Below are 19803 nucleotides of genomic sequence, written 5' to 3'. Positions count from 1 at the left end.
TAGGTGCCCAGGTGATACCTGTGCTCAGAACAGAGGCTGATGGGGTCAGGGGTGCAGGAGGGAGGCTGAGATGGAGATAAGTGCCCTGGGGGTGTGGCTTGTGGAGCTGAGTGTGGCCGGGGTGGGCAGGGAGTGCCGGCAGCTTCTGGCCTGGGACAGCGTGACAGATCAGGAAAAGGGAACATTTGTGTAGGCTCGGGAGTGGCCAGGAAGATGGGGGCCGCTTGGCTGCTGGGGTAGCTGTGGGAGGAGGGCAAGGTGGAGGCCTGGGGGCCCACTCTGAAGAACTTTCAGAGAATCAGGGCCTTCCCAGAGAACCCTGGAGGGGTGCCGCCCCTGCTTGCTGTGTGGACACTTGCCAGGGAAGGGGTTCCTCTGGCATGGACCGCTGTTCCTTTTGTGACCTGGGCCTGTATGGGTTCCTGAACACACAAGTGGGTCTGCTTGTGTGCTATGGGGGATGCTGGGGACAGGACCAGTTCATCTCTAGCTTCGGTGCTCAATTTGCAGAGTCTAAATTTAGGTGAAGGAAGGAAGGACCCCCCCCCCCCGGCCGCACCCCACCGCTGGTTTCCTATGGAGGGGAGGGTGGTGTAGGAAAAAGCCTGGCCTGGCCCTTCTTACCCCAGCTGCCCTGGATGGGCACATGGGCGGTCTGTCTGGCTAGGGTTCCCCCACCCCAGCTGTGGGGGTTGGTGGTGAGAGAGGATCAATGCTCTGCTGGTGGCAGCTGCTCCGGGACACATCCTTCCTGCACAGGTCGGGGCTGAGCCAAGCCAGGCAGAGAGTCCCCCTTGGGACTTGGCAGGAAGCTGGACCAAAGCGGGCTGGGAGAATGTTGGGTGGTTCTGGCCCCCTCCCTGCTTTGAGAGAGCAACGGCTGCTGGGGTGGAGTCGGGGGGTGGGGCACCCATCCAGGGCACCTGGTGGCAGAGCCCAGAGTGAAGGAATCCTGCTCTGCCTGGCTAGGTGGGAGGGACGGGGATGCGGCGAGGGGAGAGACAATGCAGACCACGCTGGCTCCAGGTCAGGAAGTTTTATTGCTGACATGCAGGAAGAGTCCCCATGTAGTACAAAAATATGACTTTATACAAACTTTTTTGTGACTTTTTCCGTTTTTGTTTCTTTACAGTAGGACTTCTCTCAGCGTGTGACACCCAGTGAGGGCAGACCCAGCCTCCTCTCGTTTGCTTTCCCAGCAATTAATCAGACGGGTGGGCTGACCTTGGAAGGGACCAGTCTGTCTGACAGGCTTTTGCGGACCCGGAGCATATTGCTTTGAAAAGGAGAAGGACCACCAGGCGAGCGGGCCCGGAGGGTCTGGGCGGGCTGCCGGACAAGGGGCTCGGGTGAGGCCCTCACAGAAAGACAGTCACGGGCGCTGGGAGCCCTGGGCCGGACTGCATTCCACTCCTTTAGGAGACTTCTTTTTTGAAATAAATATAGAAAAGAGGGCATCCCACCCCCACCCCCACCCCAGACCCTGGCTCTCAGCAGCTGGATGGCTGAGGGGGGCCGGCCTGGTGCTCAGGGGGGTCGAGTGCTGGGCTCAGGCGGGCTCCCCGGACCCTCTGAGGCAGAGGCACGAGGCGCCCACGTGCTGGGGTGGGGGGGAGGAGGAAGGGGGTGTGGGCGGCCCTGCTACTGCTGGCAAGAGGTGGCCCCATTTTTTCCAGATGGGGAAACTGAGGCACAAGGAGGTTTTTTTTGTTTGTTTGTTTGTTTGTTTTTTGGGACCTTGCCCAAGTCACTCACAGTGAGTCAGCTTTTGGGGAGGGCGCAGCTCACACGCGGGGGAACAAGGTCACGCAGGCCTCGGTCCCCCCACTGGGCAGGCAGGGCAGGGCCGAGGGCCCAAGGCGGCCTGGAGGGGGACACTCGGCTGCTCTGAGGGGCTGGGGGGCAGGCAGGTCAGGGGAGGGTCTCTGCTTGGCGCTGGGCAGGGCCAAGTCCAGTGCGGGAGAGCGGGGAGGGGGCATTCTGGTGAGAACAGGGTTTTCTGGCAAGACGGGCATCCACTTCAAAATCTCGGCTCAAAAGGGCAGCGGGGCTGTTCTCAAGCCAGGCGGGACCCCCGGTCCCTACAGGTCTCCCTTGGGAGCCCTGCAGCCCCCCAGGAAGGACGCTGGCGACCCTGGTGGTCTGCTGGGAGAGATACCCTTTGTTACAAAGCAGGGGCAGCAGGGGAGATGCTCCTGCTCTTCTCTGAACACAGAGGGGTGCCGGCCGTGCTCACAGCTGGCCGAGGGCACCCCTTCCCATCCGGGTCAGCGTCACCTCGGTACCACAGTGAAGGGTGGAGGAGGAAACCAGGGCTAATGCAGGTGTACAGCACCTCAGAGAAGCTGAGCTGGGAGAAAGAGAAGCCAGTCTAGAAGGCTTCCTCATCACCGGAGACAAGGAGGGACTGGTGCGCTGGAGATGGAGGGGGCCGGCAAGAAGGGGCTTCTGAGCCCGGGGCTGAGGAAGGGGCTCACTGGGGGCTGTGGGCTCCCCTGCTGTCCAGCCAGGCTGGGGGCAGCGAGTGGCCACGGGCCGAACCACCTAGAGATGGCAGAGAAGCTGGTTTCAGTACAAAAATAAATATATTTGATTCCGCTTAAGATGAGGTGAGAGTTTTCCAAAGCTTGGACTGAGGGGCCTGGGGTCAGAAGGGGAGGGATGAAAACAACTGTGAGGGGCCTGGGAGGGCAGTGGGGAGTGGCATTCCTGTGGGGAGCCAGCGACGAGCTGCACTTTCAGCTTATGTGGACTGTTGCGGGGCAGCTGCCCCCTGGGGGTCGGCGTGGGGTGGGGGTCGGTGGTGGGCGGGGTCCCTCCTCCTCCTCACTCAGTCCAGAGACAGCATGGTTAAAGAGACAGAGGTAGATTAAAACGTTACGATTAAAAGCAGATTAGTTATCTAGGCTTCTCAGATTAAAAAAAACCAAACAACCAAGCAATCATTCCAAAAGGTAGCTTCGGTACCTCTGCTGACCCCACGTGTGACCTGGGCTGTCCCTGCCCTGTCCCCGGCGCAGCCCGGGAGAGTTCAGCACTGCGGCGGGGCTGCTGGCTGGGGGCCAGGACGAGGTGGTGGGTGGGCGCCGGTGCCCCTGCCCAAGGCTGCTATTTCCGCAGGTAGCGCTGGGCCAGAATGGCTGCGTCCAGGGGGTTCACAGGCTGTGCGTCGTGGCCCAGCCGGCGCACGGGCGGCACCCCTGCCCCCGACTGCCGCTTGGGCACCCAGCTGCGGGCCTCGTGCACGGAGCTCTTCTCCTCGGCCAGCAGCAGCTGCTGCCGCATGTAGTTCTCAAACTCGTACTGAGAGCACTCCTCTGTCACCTTCGCCTTCACAGCGGAGACAGGCAGGTCGAGCGACAGGCGAACGTGCAAAAGAGAAGAGCAGGGGGTGCGTCAGCTGGCCCGCCAAGAGGCTCCTTCCCCAGGCACCATCCCCCGGGCCCGATCTAGTAGTGGCCGAGAACAGGGGGGTCCCTGAAGCTCCCCAGCCAACCTGGACCTCGCCGTGCTGGCCCCTCAGACCTGTGACCTCCCCTAACCCGTTGACCGTGGGAGAGGTCACGTTCCCTCAGAAGACTTGGTGCCCACCCTGTGCAATAGGGCAGTATGCTCCCCTGCCCGAGGTCCCCAGGGACCAGTGCAGGTCAAGTGTTAAGAGAGTGGCCTGGGGCTGGGGTGCTCAGTGCATGGGCACCTGTTTCCCTGTCCTGCCCCAGGCTGAGGTCCCTGGAGAAGGCCACGCAGAGTCACAAACTGAAGTGGGAGGTTCCATTGCAGGACGGGGGCGGAGCAGAGCAGGGCTGTGGAATCAGGCTGTGGCTGATTCTGAGCCCTGTGGCTTCGGGGAGGTTACTTTCCCTCTCTGAACCTGTTTCCTCTTTAGTGAAATAAGAACACAGGCTGCACAGGCCTGCAGTGAGGATTGAATGAGATGTACTGGGGGCCCTCACTGCTTGCTGGAGGTGATTATTTTTAGCTGCTAAACAGCCCCGGGAGCTGGTGGGAGCCGGGGGCAGGGTTCTGAAATTCTTCGAGGACGGGGGGCTCTGCTGTGGTCCTGGGCTGGCTCCACCTGGTCCCCCCTGTCCAGTGCTTGCTGTGGGACCCGGGGTGGCCCGGAGAGGGAGGGTCCTTACAGCTTCCCTCCCAGGGCTCAGCAAGCCCTGCCCTCCAGGGGGCACCCTAAGATCACCCGCCGGCTGCTGCCGGGCACCCTGGGCCTGGCCCCTGCCCCCGGCTCAGCCCTTTCTCCAGTGCAAGGGACGGGAGGAGAGAAAACCGGGAGAAAATGAATCATCTGAAAAACGAAAAGCAGGAAGGGCGAGAGAGAACCCTGTGAGTCAGAGGGGTAGACAAGCGCGGCCGTATAGGCGGCCAGCGTGTGGCAGAGCCAGGGCCTGGCAGGAAGAGGAAGCCAAGGGAGGGCCAGGCTGGGCCACTGTGAGGCCTGCCTGCCAACTGAGCCCCTCTCTCAGGCCATGGAACTGCCAACTGAGCCAGACACGAGGCAGGCCCCGGGCGGCTCAGGCAGAGGAACTTGAGGCTCCCGTTCCCGCTCCAAGGGCTGGGGAGAGGCCAAGGAGGCCCGGCGCCCTGCCAGGAGCTGCCACCTCCACCCTGCCCAACCTGCCTTGCCTGGAGGGCTGGTGCCTCAGGATTCGGCCAAACGGCCTAGCTGCCGTCCCCAACTCACCTCCTGGGAGCTGTCTGCGTTGCTCATTTGGTCGTCGATGTCAGGAACCACCTGCAGAGGCCCGCTCAGAGAAGACAGGGACTGCCTGCAAGGGAGGCAGATGAGCGAGGCTGGCTCCAGGCAGCCTGGCCCTTCTTGTCGCGGCCTGGCTGCCAGGAGCCCAGCAGGGCCAGTCCCCACTGCTCTGAGACTTGGCTGGAGTCAGCAGACCTGGGCTGAGCACCCACAGCCCCTTCCTGATGCCACTGCCTCTGCTTCTCCGAGCCTCAGCTTTCTCGCCCAGTAAGTGGGGGCAACTTCTATCTTGCAGGCTGTGGTGAGAACTCAGGGAGATAAGGCCCATCCTAGAGCTGGCATCGACTGGCACGCAGGAGATGCTCAACCCTGAGTTTTGCCTGTGTCCTCCAACCCTGCCCATCAGGACCATCTGGAGACCTGACTCTGCCTGGTGGAGAGACAGGCCCAACCTCAGGCGACCTCTCTGGGGAGGCAGGGCAGTGCCCACGGGTGGGCAGGACCCAGCTCTGGCCCGGCCCACGTACCACGACGCGATGATGGAACTGAGGGCCTCCAGGACGTCGGCGGCGGCCAGGCGCTGCTGGGGGTCGAGGACGAGCAGTTTCCGGATGAGACACACCGTGTTCTCAGAAACCCGTCCGTCCCTGATGCAGGAGAGAGGGGCAGCGGGCACTCAGGCGGGGTGGGCTGGTGCCAGGTCTCGGCCCAGGACGCCAAGCCTCCCCGTGCTGTTTCTGCCCCTCGAGCCTGATGGGCCGGCGCCCAGGGAGCGGGGACTCACTCGGGGATGGTGTACTCGGCGGCCTTGATCTTGCGGAAGAGCTCCTGCGGGATGCTGTCGTAGAAGGGGAACTGGCCATAGAGCATGGTGAACAGTACCACGCCCAGGGCCCACATGTCGCTGGGCTTGCCCCGGTACGGCCGGCCTGCAGGGCGCACAGACACACGTGTGCTCAGCCCAGGGCTGGGGAAGAACGGCCCTGCACGCCCTTCCCTGGCAGTCCCGGGAGTCCTACCCGGGGGACCCCCCTCCACCCGGGCACCCTCACTTCTGGTCACCCTCCTGTGCTTCCTCCCAGAGCAAGCACACTGGCCCCGTCCTGAGCTTCAGCAGGGCACCTTCCTCCTTTACTCCTCGGGCTGGTTCCTGCTTGTGCTCTGGAGACCCGGCTCCACAGGGGGATGCCCCATCTCACATGCTCCATGAGGAGAAGGGGTCTCACCTGGCCTTGTGCAGCCCACCCCTGGGGCAGGCCTCACGCTGCCTCCCCACAGCACCAGCTCTGCCCCGCTCTGCCTGGGCTCCCAGGCGCTGGTCCAGCCCCGTCAGCAGATGAGCTCTCCTGGGAGCTCTAACCATCAGGCGATTTCTCCCTGAGCTCTGACTTCTGAGGGAACACTGAACTTCAAGCTTTTGTTTTGATAATGACAATGCTGGCTATGGTTCATTAAGCCACACACTAGGTTAAGGGCTTATTTAATCCCACGGGAACCTAAGGAAGTAGGGGCTATTATCATCCTGATTCCAGAGATGAGAAAACAGAGGCCCAGAGAGGTCAGTACCATTCCCAAGATCACACAGGTATTAACCAGGCCATGAACTGCAGGGGCAAGGCCATGTCTGTCTGTCATGCCTGGTGCCGAGGTCTGTGCTTATTAGCACACAGAATCAATGAAAGGCAGGCTTGAGATCAGAACCCACTTGAGTCACCCCACTTCGTCCTCTTAACAACGGCGGGAGGCGGGACTGCTTTCAGCTTTTAACCCAGGAGGAGACTGAAGCTCGGAGACGGGGCTGAGGGTCAAGGCACACAGCTGCGTAATTAACAAGGCCAGTCTCAGAGCCTGGGCTCGGGTCTTCCGGTCCAGGTCTCTCTCTGAGGCAGGGGAGCTCCTTTGTTTCATTCTCCAAGACTGGCATCTGTCTGGAGGAGCCAGAGAGAGGCCTCGGGCAGCAGGTGGGAGTGACTGCACATGGAGACCACCGGCCTGGCTGCTGAGGAGACTCCACCAGAGGCAGCCCGTCCCCTCCACCCAGTCACAGACCCCACCTCACAGCTATGGGCCAAGGAAGGGGCCTGGGCCTTCCTCCTGGCTCTGCACCTGCAGGGAGGCCTTCCGGATGCCGTGCAGGGTGTATCCAGGCTGGGCTGTGGGGCAGGGGTGCTCAGGGAGCTGGGGTACACCCCTGGCACCCAGATCCTTCTCGCAGAGGCCACTGTGACTCCACCCCGATCTCCAGGCCCAGGAGGTGGCACCACTGCCCTCTGCCATGTCCTGTGAGAGGCCTGGGGCTCCAGCAGAGCCCTCAGCTGGGAGGAGGCCTCCAAGGAGACTGCAGATGGTTGTGGCAAGTGAGAGCAGCCTATTCCCTGGGAAGACAGGTGACAAGTGTGAGGAGGGAGGCACGTGTGAGTGCTGGGGACAACAGGCCCCGGAGATAACCCTGGAACCGTCACAATGGAGGGATGGCAGCGGGGGTGGGCCGCTGGAGCGATCAGGACAGAGCAACCTCAGTTTGGCAAAGGATAAGCGAGAAAGGAAAGGAGCCTATGGGGAAACAGGAGCGTGGGTTTGGGCAGAGGCAGCCCTGGCGGAGCGGGGTGCCTCAGTTTTCTGGTGAACTATTAGCTGTGACTGAACAAGAGGTCTGGTCTCTCCGAGCCTCAATTTTCTCATCTGTAAAAATTCTACTTCGTGGGGTAGCTGTGTGGTTTTAGACAGATGATGCCTGTCGCATGGCTCAGTCCAGCCTCCGGCACCAGTGGTACGATCAGAAGGTGGTAGCTACGTAAGTGACTTGTTCTGGGCGCTGCTACCTGTCTCAGCCGTGGAGGCAGGGTGTTTGTCTGTCTGTTCACTGCTGTATCCAAAGTGTCTAGAACAGAGCCTTGTACATGGCAGGCCCTCAGTAAATACCAGCAGAATAAACGGATGAACAAATAGACAAAGGGAGTGGTATCTTTGAGATGCAAGTCTCATCACAGTAACCTCTGTGAAGACCTGTTCAAAGGCGTCCTCTTGGACTTGAAATCAAGGATGACGTTTCTCAACAGGGCCTCTGCCGAGCCTGGCGTGGCTGGGCCCCCACGCGTCTCCCCTTGAACTTTCTGAGAGGAACCTCGGGGGTCTCGGGGGACTCCTCACATATGTGGTGCTGCCCCTGCCCAGGCACACCCCCTCCCCAGTGGGCTCCTATTATTCTCAAGATACAGCTCAAGGCCTTCGCGTGCCTATTCCTCACACTCACAGAAATCACGTTTCTGTCCTTCCAAGCACTAATCTCAGAGTAATTAGTGTGCTGACTGCCATCTTCCTCCATGAGACCCCACGTTTTGGACCTGGATGGGCAGTACTGGTTTGGGCCACCACTGGAGCCCCAGCACCTTGCCCGGGGCACAGATACAGTCTGGCTGGGTAAGGCGCCCAGGGGCTGCTGCTGGTGCCGCGCACATACCGCTGAGCACGTCTGGACTGATGTAGGCAGGGCTCCCCCGCTGGTCCTTCAAGAGGTCCCCCTCGCTCACGAGATGCTTCCCGAGGCAGAAGTTGGTGATGGTTATCCGATGCGTCCTGGGGGGGGTGGGCAGAGAGTGAACAAACCTCGGTGTCTGTACCCCCGGCTGCCCCCCACCTTGTCCCAGGGCAGAGGAACCACACCCGCGTCCTCTTCTGTTCCCCTGGCCTGCCTTGTCTTCCCCGGGGCTGCGTGGGGAGTGCCACTGGGGGTGTGGACACAGGCCAGTCACCGGGGTTGACATCTGGTGAGCTGTCCCCGTAGGGACCCAAGTCACTCTGCCCAGGGAAGCTTCAGGGTGCTCCCGAGTCCTGGGGCTACAGCTTAGGGTCTGGAATAATTGCAGAGATTTCTTCAAACCACCCCACATAGTATCTAGGTTGGGAGGGACTGGAGGTGTAGTTCAGCTCCCTCATTCACCCATGAGGAAGTCCGGCAGAGTCCTGGAGGCCTCCCTGAGGACCACTGTGTCCCCCGGGGGCTGATTCCTTCAGTCATCACTTTTAGGATTAAGTACTATCACATTATCACTGACCGTGCTAAACACTAATGCGTACTGAGAGCAGACCCTTATCTGGGCTTATGTGCCCAGCAGGGGCTGTTTGCATTCACGCCTCACAACAGCCTATGATGGAGACTTTCTCACTGCCCACTCCACAGAGGATGCAGTTAGGACACCCAGAGAAGCGGAGGGACTTGTCCAGGGTCACACAGCTAGTGAGCAGAGGAGCAGGATCCAACCCAGGTCTGTCTGACCCCCAGAGTCTGCACCCTGAGTGATACTGGTCAGGTGCCCACGGGGTCCCTGGATGGTGCCCAGCCCCTGACTTTCCCTTCCGTTCCATCCAAGCTAACTCACCCCTTGTCTGGTACTGGAGACTCTGCACTGACTAGAAAACCAGAGACCCCCACCTGAGAGTTGTGGTGAGAAGAGCTTTGGGCTCTGATCCTTTCTAGGAAGTCACAACGAGAACAAAAGTCAGCGGCCCAGAGGGGATGCAGTCTGCCACCCCTGGGGATGTGGGGTGGTGGTGTGGGGAGGCAGGGGCCTCTCTACCCCCAGGCAAGCAAGGCCGCGTGCTGGCTCCCGCGTCAGCAGGCTGGTCAGGGACGCCTGGGAGGACGGTGGGAAGGGAAGCTGCACCGGGCCTCGTGCGTGAGGCTCCCAGAGCCCTCCAGCTTTCTCGGGGAGTTCTGCTGGCAAGGGCTTGGTGCAAGAACAAAGGCCGCTCTGTCCCCGGTGTTCCAAATGGAAATGCTGACTCTCGCTCTCCATACAGGCCTGCCCTGGCACATGCCACAGAAACCAGCCTGGTGGCCCCCAGGGTGGCAAGAGCCCGAGACGGTGGGTGGTGAAGGGTCTCGGGTACAGGTCACGTCAAGAAGTGGAACTGCTCCCGCTTGGACCCACCCTCGTCACTGTCCTGAATACGGGACTGCTAAGGCCTCTCATCCACAAGGGCCCCACAGAGCATACACCCTGCCTTTTCTCCATGGTCAGAGCTGGCCACGGCAGCCGGAGGCCCAAGACACTGGGAGGAGGACAACTCGGGGGATAGCCTGGTGGGCTTGGGAGTCAGATCCCTGGGTTCCAGTCTTGGCTCTGCCCCTGCCTGGCTGGGTGATCTTGGGCGTGTTATTTAATTTCTTGCTAAACCTCAAATTTTCTCATCTGTAAAACGGAAAATATCAGCACCTAACTCCCAGGGCTGTGTTGGGATTTAACAAGAAGATCCCAGGGAAAGCGCTGAATCCAGGGCCTGACAACTAGTGACTGACGACCAGGGCCAGCTGCGAGTACATTTCATCCTCAGACGGGGGCACCGCTGGCACGGGTTACCCCTGGAGACCCCGGGGGAAGACTGTGCAGAGGCGGCGAGCGAGAGGAGCCACCCTGCAACGACAGGCCCTGGAGCGCACCTGCCCGCCTTGGCCTTCTGCTCTACCCTGTGGGCAGCCCTCCGCGCGCTGGGCTCGAGGAAAGTTCGGCTGAGAATCTGCAGGGCAGGCCGGCAGGGCTGAGCTGGAGCCTCTCCCACAGGAAACCGCACAGTCTGCTTCCAGCCCTCCCGATGCCTGGCCCCGCTCCCTGCTCTGCCACCATCACTTTGGTCAGCGAAGCACTGATCCCGGGGAGCCCAGACCCCCCAGGCTGGTCCTGGCAGGAGGGGCGAGGGTGGCAGGGGTGCAGGGAGGGGGCTCGGGGTCAGCAGGGCCTGCTCAGTGAGTCACCCTTCAGCTATGGCCTCTGGGCTACCACAGTGTGTCTCATTTTCTAGGAAACTGGATGTGCAAACGCACCCACGCGGAAAGAAAGGAGGATGGACAAAGAACCCACGGTGAACCTCACGTAACCCCAAGAGGGGACTGTAACCCTTGCCCTTCATCCGTAGCCGGGGAGCTTGCTGTCGCAGTTGCCTTGCAAACCCTTCTCCTGTTTCCTCCCCTGGGAGCGCTCTGATGTGCTGGGCACTTCCAGCTTGTCTGCTGCCTCTCCAGCTGGAGTTAGGGCCTGGCCTGATAGGCAGAGGGGGCTGGACCTCTTCCAGGCCCACCCCTGACTCTCAAGGATGACAGCAAGGCCCCAAGCGGGGAGGGGTGTGCCTGTGGACACTTGGGAGTAGGAGCTGGGCAGTCAGCACAGGTCTCCGCAGCACCTCCCATGCCTTCCTGGCACCCATGACTCAAGTGAGAGGCGGCCAGAATCTGTCTGCCCAAGATGCAGCAAAGGAATTATCGGATTAGAGAACGTGCTGCCAAGAACAGGGTCTGATGAGGTGTGGGTGCTCTGCAGTCCCAAGAAAACACACCGATGGGTGCGCACGCACGCACATGATACACACACACAGACACGCACACACACTCACGAAAGAGCTGCTATAGCAACGCTGGCATTACTCAAGACAGGTAGGACCTTCTGACTATATTCTCAGAACCTAGGGGCCCTGGAAAAGTGGGAGCCGGTAGCTAAACCACCAATGGAGACAAAGAGGCCTGTGATGCTGGTCTGATTAGCACCGCAGAAGCCCTTGATGGCACCCAGCGTCCCTCAGCGGGCCAGGACCCAGTCCCCCAACATGAAGACAATGCACTCCCAGGGCTGGGATGGTCTATGCTCTCCAACACCGCCTCTCCTCGTGCATCACCTAGCTGGGGCTGGGGCTCCATGGGACATCCTTGCCGGCCACTTACCACATAGTGGGCCTCATCTCCAGAGGGAGAGCACGTCAGGCCTGCAGCCTGGCTGGCTCGCATCAGGCACGCTTACGAGGGGCCAAACCCTGTAGTCTCATGTCTGGAGCCAGTATCTGCATGCATGCGTGCTAAAGTTGCTTCCATCATGTCTGACTCGTTGCAACCCCTTGGATTATAGCCCACCAGGCTCCTCTGTCCATGGGGTTCTCCAGACAAGAATACCAGAATGGGCTGCCATGCCCTTCTCCAGGGGAATCTTCCCAACCCAGGGGATCGAACCCGTGTCTCTTATGTCTCCTGCACTGGCAGGTGGGTTCTTTACCACTAGCCCACCTGGGAAGCCCAGTGTCTGCAGGGAAGCATAATCATCTCTGCTTCCACAGATGAGGATGCAGAAACTCAAAGTGCTTGGTTCCACAGCAGCTTCTCAATACACGACGAATGGAACGGGTGAATAATCACAGGGGCGCGTGCTCAGGGACTCGAGGGTAACCAAGCGGCAGTGCTGTGCGGGGAGCTGGGTGTGACCCCCGGGGCCGCCCCTCCCGGGTTTCTAACCCTCTCTCGGCTGCTCAAGGGTTCACTCAGCCCTGGAACTCCCACCTTCCCTCCTCCCTGCACAGCTCCCGGGACCAGGTTTTCACTGTTTTCTCAGGCTGGCAAACCTGTGCTCGTCCTTCAGGAACTGACTGAGACGGCCAGAGTCTCGGCCCCTCCGTCCTCTGCACACTGACCTCAGTACAGTGACGCCTGCTCCCCGGTCGCCCCCACCAGGCGGTGAGCTCCAGGAAGGCTGTCTGCTGCGCCAGCGCTGGGTGGGGCTGGAGACAGGCTGTGCTCGGAGGGCCTGGGGCTGGCACTGCCAGGTCTGGTGCCCCAGGCCCCTCCCCAGAGTTCCTTGTCCTGTGACCACTGCGGCTTTGGCCACTTCACAGGGATAGTGGGTCCAGGCCACTACGGGATGGGCAACGACATTCTGGACAAATCCCCCCACCACACCACTTCTGCCACGAGGGGTGTGTGGCCCGCCATCTGTAAGCTCTCTGACCCATTTTAACACCGGGACTGAGAGAGGTGAGGGTGAGAGGCTCAGGGAGATCGGGGGACCACCTTTCTAGGATCGTGGTGACATGCAGGTTGTGAGCTCCGCCCGCCAGACCTGGGCCCCTGCGTGGCTGGTGTATCTACCACTGCACCGGATCAGGGGTCGTGGCTGGTGTATCTACCACTGCACCGGATCAGGGGCTCCCAACCCCTGGACCAGTGGTGGTTCGTGACCTGTTAGGAAGCAGCAGGTGAGTGGTGGGTGGAACTAAAGTCATCCTCTATGCCTGTCTGTGGAAAAAAGTATCTTCCATGACCTGGTCTTGGTGCCAAAGAGGTGGGGGGACCACTGCCCCAGGTTACTCGGAAGGGGCCCAGATCCTCTACCTGAGTGGGATGAGAGCCTGGGGCGGGGCCTCATGTGATGTCCCTCTGCCACTGGCTCACCGAGGATGCTGGGGCGAGCCGCCCAGATCCCCTCCAGTAGGGAGGTGCTCTCTCCCTGCTGCTGGGAAAGTCATCCTTTTCCAGGAAGTCCTCTAAGCCAAAGGAAGCTGCCCTGCCCTAAGCTATGCCCCGGGCACAGCCTGCAGTTCAGTGGCGGGCTGCAGCCGGGGTACAGGGCCATGCGCTCCCTGACTTGATGCGGAACGTCTGAAGGGCTACCTGCCTTTCCAGGTGGAGGCCCTGTCGTGACTGCCCAGAGTTCAGCTTCTCCCTCAGCCCAATCTTGCCCCCTCCTCCCCGAGCGTGCGCCCAGGAAACGTCCTGCACACACATCTCAGAGTCTGTTTCCTGGGAACCTGTCCAGTGACAAAGCCTTGCTTTGCTCATCTGTCGTTCCGTCACCCGTTGGTCTGTTTTTAATAGTCATTTACTGGGCACCCACTGGGCATGACAAATGAATGGACTAGGGAGACCACTGAAAAAGACCTTCCCAAGGCTCTCCTTCTGAGCAACCACCATATTACCCTGCAGCAGAGGACAGAAGCAGGCATCCCATCCCCGGGCCCGGGCTCCTGGGGGAGGTGGGCTGGGCGGAGTCAGGCTCCCCGTGGGGACGCAGGGCTCTGGGCAGACACAGTGTGTGGCCTGCCCCAAGCCGGAGGCTCCATCATGGAAGCAAAGCGATGCTCACCTCTTACTGAGCACCATGTTCCCCAGCTTCAGGTCTCTGTGCACGACGTTCTTCTGGAAAAGCAACAGGCGTGCGGTTTGCACTGTGATGATCAGAGCCTGAGTGCGCCCGGCCTGTGAGGGGCGGGCCCTCCACGTGTGGAGGAAGACACGCCTCTTTAGGTTGGGACTCGATTTGCAAGCCAGGGACAGACGAGGACCATTCTAAGGCCTCGTTAACCACACGCATGAACTGGGCAGCACGTGAGCCCAGGCCGTCTCGGCCCCGTCTAAGGTGTTTACTCCAGTTCTTTCTTCCACTAAGGCAGCCGCCAACGGAGAAAACCATTCCTCTCTCTGCCTCCATCAGACATCCCATAAAAAAAGCCAAAAGCAACCGCCCCCCACCACCAAATCCTAAGCATCTGCCTAGATCTGGGGTCAGAGGTGAATTCTCACAGTTCTGATGACTGAGTATCGCAGGCTCAGCCCACAGAAGCTGTGTGTCTGGAGGCGGCCCAGGCTCTCCTAACCTCGGGGTTCCTGACACCCCCAACCCTAAGAAAGGCTCAGAGATAGGCTGTGGCTGCCCCCAGTGGGTATCTCACCCCTAGCCTCTCAACTGATGGACATAACTGTGCTGGACTCTGCTGGGCTGCCCGCACCGCCCCAGGATCGTGGGCTGAGGCCTGCGGCACTGTGTCCTCAGGTGTGGTATCCAGCCGCTTTCCTTCTGGACGTCCCAGCTGCAGAGCACACTGGGCGAGGGCGGCACAGAGCTGCTGCGGTCAGTGGCAGCCGAGGACGGCTTTCCGCGGCAGAGGAGGGAGCCGCGGGGTGGGGCCTCACCTGGTGCAGGGCCTCCACCACGCGCACCACGTCGTAGAAGATGACCACGGTCTCCCGCTCACTGAGCCTCTTCTCCTTGATGACGTAATGCTGCAGGTTGATCAGGTCGGCCGTCTTGTCGCTGAAGTCGTGCGCGCAGAGGCAGTCAAGGACGAGGCAGATGCGTTTCTTCATCTTCTTAACCATTCGGTTGGATTCGGCGTCCTCAACCACTTCACAGGTGCGGTCCTGGGAGGAAGGGCGCAGACCGGGGCTTGGCCGTGGGCCCAGCAGGGCCAGGGCCAGGGGCCTGGGGCTCTACTGGAGCCTGGAACAAGCCTGCATGTGTGTGAGCGGTGGGGGCCTGACATCTGGGTGGCAAGGACCCCACGGCCCCGCTTCTGCGTCAGTGCCAGGCCCAGCCAGGGCCCAGGCTGAAGCAGCGCGGGTCAGATTTCAGGCTCCGGTCCTACTGCAAAGCATATGGGTCAGGGCTTGGCACTTAGAGCCCAGTGTGCTGGCAGCCCTCTGAGCGCCATGTGTAGGCAGCACCCTCAGGGCCCCAGGGCCCCCATCCCCCTTAGCTCTCCCAGGGAGCCCAGCAATGACCAAGCAAACTTCCTTCCGATGTCCACGATGGTGGGAGCTAAGAGTTCCGTGTGTTCAAGGCAACTGCTTTCGCGTGGATGCAGGACTCCTGGGCCATATAACGGCTTTGCCCTGATGGCTGGTTTCAGGCTCTGGCTCCACCTTGTCCTAGCTGCAGGACCTGGGGAAGTTCGGCTAACCTCTCCAAGTTCTTAGTTCCTCATCTGTAAAGGGGGCCTGGCAACTTCTATCTCACAGGGGTGTAGAGAGAAAACACAACCATACCAAGTATGTAGTAAGCACTTGGGCTGGGTATTGATGAACCAGGGCTTGGTAAGCTGACACTGCTGCCAACCCTAAGGGTGGTAGTTCTGGATGTATTTTCCTTGCTAAAAAGCTATGCCAAGGGAGAGGAAACACGGCGCAACAGGAGGACTCTTATCCAGCAGCTCGAGGAGGCCTCCATGCCAGCACAGCAGGCTGGGAAGCTCCCGGGGACGGAACTCCACATTCCTCTCCCAGGGCAGATCACACCCTTCATTCTGCCTTCCCCAGAGCCCCAGCACAGTGTCTGGTACACAGAGGACTCTAGAGAGGCTTCTCACCACTCAGGGTCTCTTATCCAAAATGACAGACACCAAGGCCAAGCTCTGGAAGCTCCCAGAGATGAAATACTAAGAAATCATCATCACCCCCGATCTGATTTCATGTTTAAGGGACACAAGGTTTCAGAGGTGCCTTTCAGTGCACATCTAAGAATGAAGACCTTGGTGGGGTCTATGTGTGGGGGTGGGAGGCATTTTCCACTTATTTTACCTCAAGAAGTCAAGCCAACAAGGAGCTTTTATTGCCTGAAATAACAGCAGTGACGAGCATGTGTGTAACTGGGCAGCTCAGGGCTCTCTGCCCTCTCATTCACCCTCCCAGCACCATACAAGGTGGGCAGTCATCACGGCTCTCAGATGAGGGATCTGAGGCTTGGGAAGTGACTTGCCCGAGGTCACATCACCTGAATTCAGAACTGCCTGCTTCAAAACCTGTGCGCCCTCCCTGACACCAAGCCCATCAAGCATGCGTGGGCCTGGCCAGCGTGTCTGGGCTGAAGGCGCTGCAGAAGCTCCGAGGGGGCCGTCAACAGGACCCACTCCCCCAGCATTCAGAGTGCTGGTTCTTCATTTCATTTTTGGAGACGGAATTTCAATTCTGCACCGGGGAAGGCTCTTTTCAGGGTACCAGTTGCTAATCAGTACTTTTCCTAAGGGACCTGGGACATTGAGAACGGGGCCCAGGGATCCTTGCTGCAGATGCTGAAATGTCCAGGCAGGCAGCAGGACTGGGACCAAAAGCAATCACAGAGATCCACAATTCCCCGCCCCGCCTTCCTCATCGCCCTCCCTCCCACCCTGGCCTGGCCGATTCCTGACCACATAGCTAGAAAGAGCCTTTGTCTTTAAATAACTTCCTGCTTTCCTCTTTTCTCGGAAAAGCGGCTCTTCAAAGAAAGCCTGCAAGCCGGGTGCATTCCCGCTAGGCGGCCACCATCACGGCAGGAGCGCTGTGACCAGACCTCCAGGCCGCCGGCCAGGAAGTCCTGCTGCTCTGCATGCAGGGAGGCTGGAGAGCTCGTGCGTGCGACGTGGCCCCAGCAGGGCCAGCCGGGGTGGGGGCGGGAGAGGTGCCACTTACCTGGAAGAGCCCATGGTGGTGAACCACCCCGTCCTGCGTGTGGAGGAGGGAGAGTAGGGAGTACTCGGTGTGCAGCAGCATCTTGCCTTGCCTCTCCTCTTGGCTTTCAATTCCTTGGTCGCCCCTCTCCTCAAGGGTGAGGATCTTAGGAAGGCACACACACAAAAGCAAAACCCCACAACCTTTACTTTTCCAAGCAGAGTGACTAGAACAGGAGAAGCAGGGGTTCAGGTCCTCCCATGCCACCCCGGCACATCCACCCACATGTGTGTGGAAGAAGCGAAATGGTTTTTCCTGACGTGAAGGCAACGTGATGTTCACACGGGGCCCCGGGAAGAAGTGGTGCTGCTCTTGCTCACAGGGGAGGGCGGAGGAGCCGGGCCGGCACGGGGCCCTGGGGCCCCCGGCCCCCACGCCCTGTGCCTCACTTACCTTCAGCTGATAGAAGTCATCCGTGCCATCCTTCCTCGCCAAGCACTGCACGATGCTTGGCACAGGTGAGTTGCCCAGACGGGGACCTGTGGCACAGACAAGCCGCTGGCTTTACTTCTCAGGCGCCCTGTCCACCATGGCACCGAGCCATCATGCCACCACGTGGGCTTCTGGCTAGATCTTTTCTCCTGGAGGACACCAGGGCTCACACCCACTGAGAAAATGGTCACGCCTCCCAAAGTGGAGCACTGAGTGTGCCTCCATCTGAGCACATCTGGTTTTTATACTCTCTCAGCACCAGGTGTGTGCTAGAATCTCCGAGGAGCATGGGTTAAAAGCAGATCCCAGCTACAACCTGGGCCCTCTGAATCACCAGCTCCAGGTGAGCCAGGAAACTATCCCTTGAACAGGCTCCCTGGGCAGTCTGATGCGGCCGTATATCAGCTTTTGGGAACTTCTGTACTTCTGGAGAAGTACATTGCTCACTGGTCTGTGACAGCGCCCTGAGCTTTCAGAGCATAAATCAGGTAATGTCACCACGTCACTGCACTGCTGAAAGACCTGAACAGCGCTCCACTGCTTTCAATATGCAATCGAAACCTTTTGGCCTCCGAGGTCTTGTATGGTTTGGTTCCTGTCCAGCTTTCAATGGATCATGTTTCCCCGACCCCTCCTCACCACTCCAGTTCTGCTGGACTCTAATTCCTGAGGTTAAGCCCTTCCCCGTCTCTGGGCCTTTGCACTTGCTGCTCCTTCTGTCTGGAATGCTTTCCCTCTGCTTTTCACATGGCTGCTCCTTCTTACCCTCGCCTGTCAGAGCCGACGTCCCTTCCGCATACAGAGCCTTCCTGGTCTCCAGTCTCTCTGGCCCTCAGTCTCACGTCATCCTGTTTGCTGCCTTCAGGGCCAGGCCCCTCCCCCGGCTCCTGAGGTGATCTCAGTGTTGTTTACTGTTTCTTTTTCTAACTAGAATGTTAAGTTCCGTGAGGGCAGGAACTTGTCTTTTTTTTTTAACTTTATGGTCTTTAGTTTTAGCTTCAGAGTGTGTCTCCAACCAACTGTCCCGCCCAATTCTTTTTTTTGCTGTGCCTGGAGGCATGTGGGATGCAAGATCTTAGTTTCCTGACCAGGGATTGAACCCATGCCCCCTGCAGTGGAAGCACAGAGTCCCAAGCACTGGACCTCCAGGAAGCTCCCCAGTAACTTGTCTGTCTTAATCACTGCTACATCCCTGATAAACAGCACAGGACCAGAACGTAGCAGGCTCCATGTCCTATTGAACGTAGCAGGCTCCATGTACTATTTGCCGAGTGACTGGAGCTGGAACTATCCTGTACTCATAAGTTCAAGATGCTGTGCCAAAGCAAAATTCACACCCAATCTCTGGCTGCTGGGAGAGTCAGGGTCCTCAGGACCCACCCTACCTGCAACCCTACGCATGCAGTCTGGAGCTGCTGGGCCTCGAATATCATGCAGAAAGGCCCTGCTGCTCTTCCAGACCACTGGGAACATCCGGTTCTACAGGATTTTGGTGCCAATTTTATAAGAAGTTTGCAGCTGTACCAAATGTTTTGCAAAATTATTGTGCCCTCTATGAATGGTCAGAGAAGCGCCTTGGAAGATGGACTTTGGGTTCTAAGACAGCTTGTTTGCTTCCTGAGAGCAACATCCTGGGGGCACGCATAGGACTGTCTCGGGGAAGACTGTCCAGCTCTCAGCTGACTCTAAGGTTGGTGAGCTACAACTGCAACAACAGCTCTTGGTGCAGAGCGACCTTCCACTCTCATAAACAGACTCCAACAGAGGGTTGGTCAGGGCCCCGCACTGGGGTGGGTGCAGCGCTGCGCTGTGTCCGAAGGTCAGACGGTGCTGCCCCGGCCCCCCACTCACCTAGCCATCAGAGGCTTACCCAGGATGAATGGTCCAGCTCTCTTGGCATTATTTCCAGAAATCCCACTTCCTAGAGCCTTCGCCCTGGCCGACGTTTCCCCAGCTCCTCTGTCTGATGCTCTCCGCTTCATTCTCAGCTCTAGACGAGACAGAAAAGAGCCTTCTCACTGAGCAAATCAGCGAGCTTCCTTACGCTAACCCAGCCTGCGAGGCTCTGACTTGGGGGTGTGTCACACAGTGGCTGCTGCTGTTTCTGTGGCTGCTGCCACCTCCTGCGTCTCCCAGAGGAGCATGGAAGGTTCTTGGTAACAAAGAACCATGCCTCCTTTACTGCAGATTAATTAGGCACTCCAGGTGGAGGTCCTGGCTACAGAGGTGGGCAGCTGGCCCACCTCAAAGGGACCAGTCAGATGCAGAGAGAAGGACACTGACTTCTGTGCGGATGCCAACTGGGCTTTCTTGAGACAGAGAGCTGGCCCTGGAGCGAATGCTCTCGAAGTGAGGTGAAAAAAGTGAGTGTTAGTCGCTCAGTCACATCTGACTCTCTGCCATCTCATGGACTGCAGCCCTCCAGGTTCATCTGTCCGTGGAATTCTTCAGGCAAGAGTACTGGAGTGGGTTGCTATTCCCTTCTCCAGGGGATCTTCCTGACCCAGGGATTGAATCTGGGTATGCTGCATTGCAGGTGGATTCTTCACCATCTGAGCAACCAGGCCTTCCCCTCAAATACCGCTTTCCCCTAAAAGGAAAGGGGACACGGGAACCAGATCCTGGAAGACATTAACCTCGACTT

General features: G+C 59.3%; 1 protein-coding gene across 4 annotated transcripts in view; it reads right to left on the bottom strand.

The window, feature by feature from the left end:
- Positions 1–1021: 1021 nt before the first annotated feature.
- Positions 1022–19803, bottom strand: part of STK40 (serine/threonine kinase 40) — a 37855-nt gene continuing 19073 nt past the window's right edge. For all 4 annotated transcript variants that reach the window (XM_061412500.1, XM_061412499.1, XM_061412497.1 and 1 more), the window contains 10 exons: positions 19030–19149; positions 17121–17206; positions 16689–16832; positions 14436–14663; positions 13609–13661; positions 8172–8287; positions 5496–5640; positions 5239–5358; positions 4697–4781; positions 1022–3330 (listed from right to left, as the gene is read on the bottom strand). In XM_061412500.1, coding sequence (XP_061268484.1) covers positions 3109–3330; positions 4697–4781; positions 5239–5358; positions 5496–5640; positions 8172–8287; positions 13609–13661; positions 14436–14663; positions 16689–16832; positions 17121–17206; positions 19030–19141 — 1311 coding nt within the window. In that variant the 5' untranslated portion in view covers positions 19142–19149 and the 3' untranslated portion in view covers positions 1022–3108. The remainder of the gene's footprint in view (positions 3331–4696; positions 4782–5238; positions 5359–5495; positions 5641–8171; positions 8288–13608; positions 13662–14435; positions 14664–16688; positions 16833–17120; positions 17207–19029; positions 19150–19803) is intronic.

Source organism: Bos javanicus, chromosome 3 (genome assembly GCF_032452875.1).
Source record: "Bos javanicus breed banteng chromosome 3, ARS-OSU_banteng_1.0, whole genome shotgun sequence".
NCBI classification, from domain to species: Eukaryota; Metazoa; Chordata; class Mammalia; order Artiodactyla; family Bovidae; genus Bos; species Bos javanicus.
The sequence above is the reverse complement of the archived record's forward strand: the minus strand, read 5'-3'. Positions and strand labels throughout refer to the sequence as shown.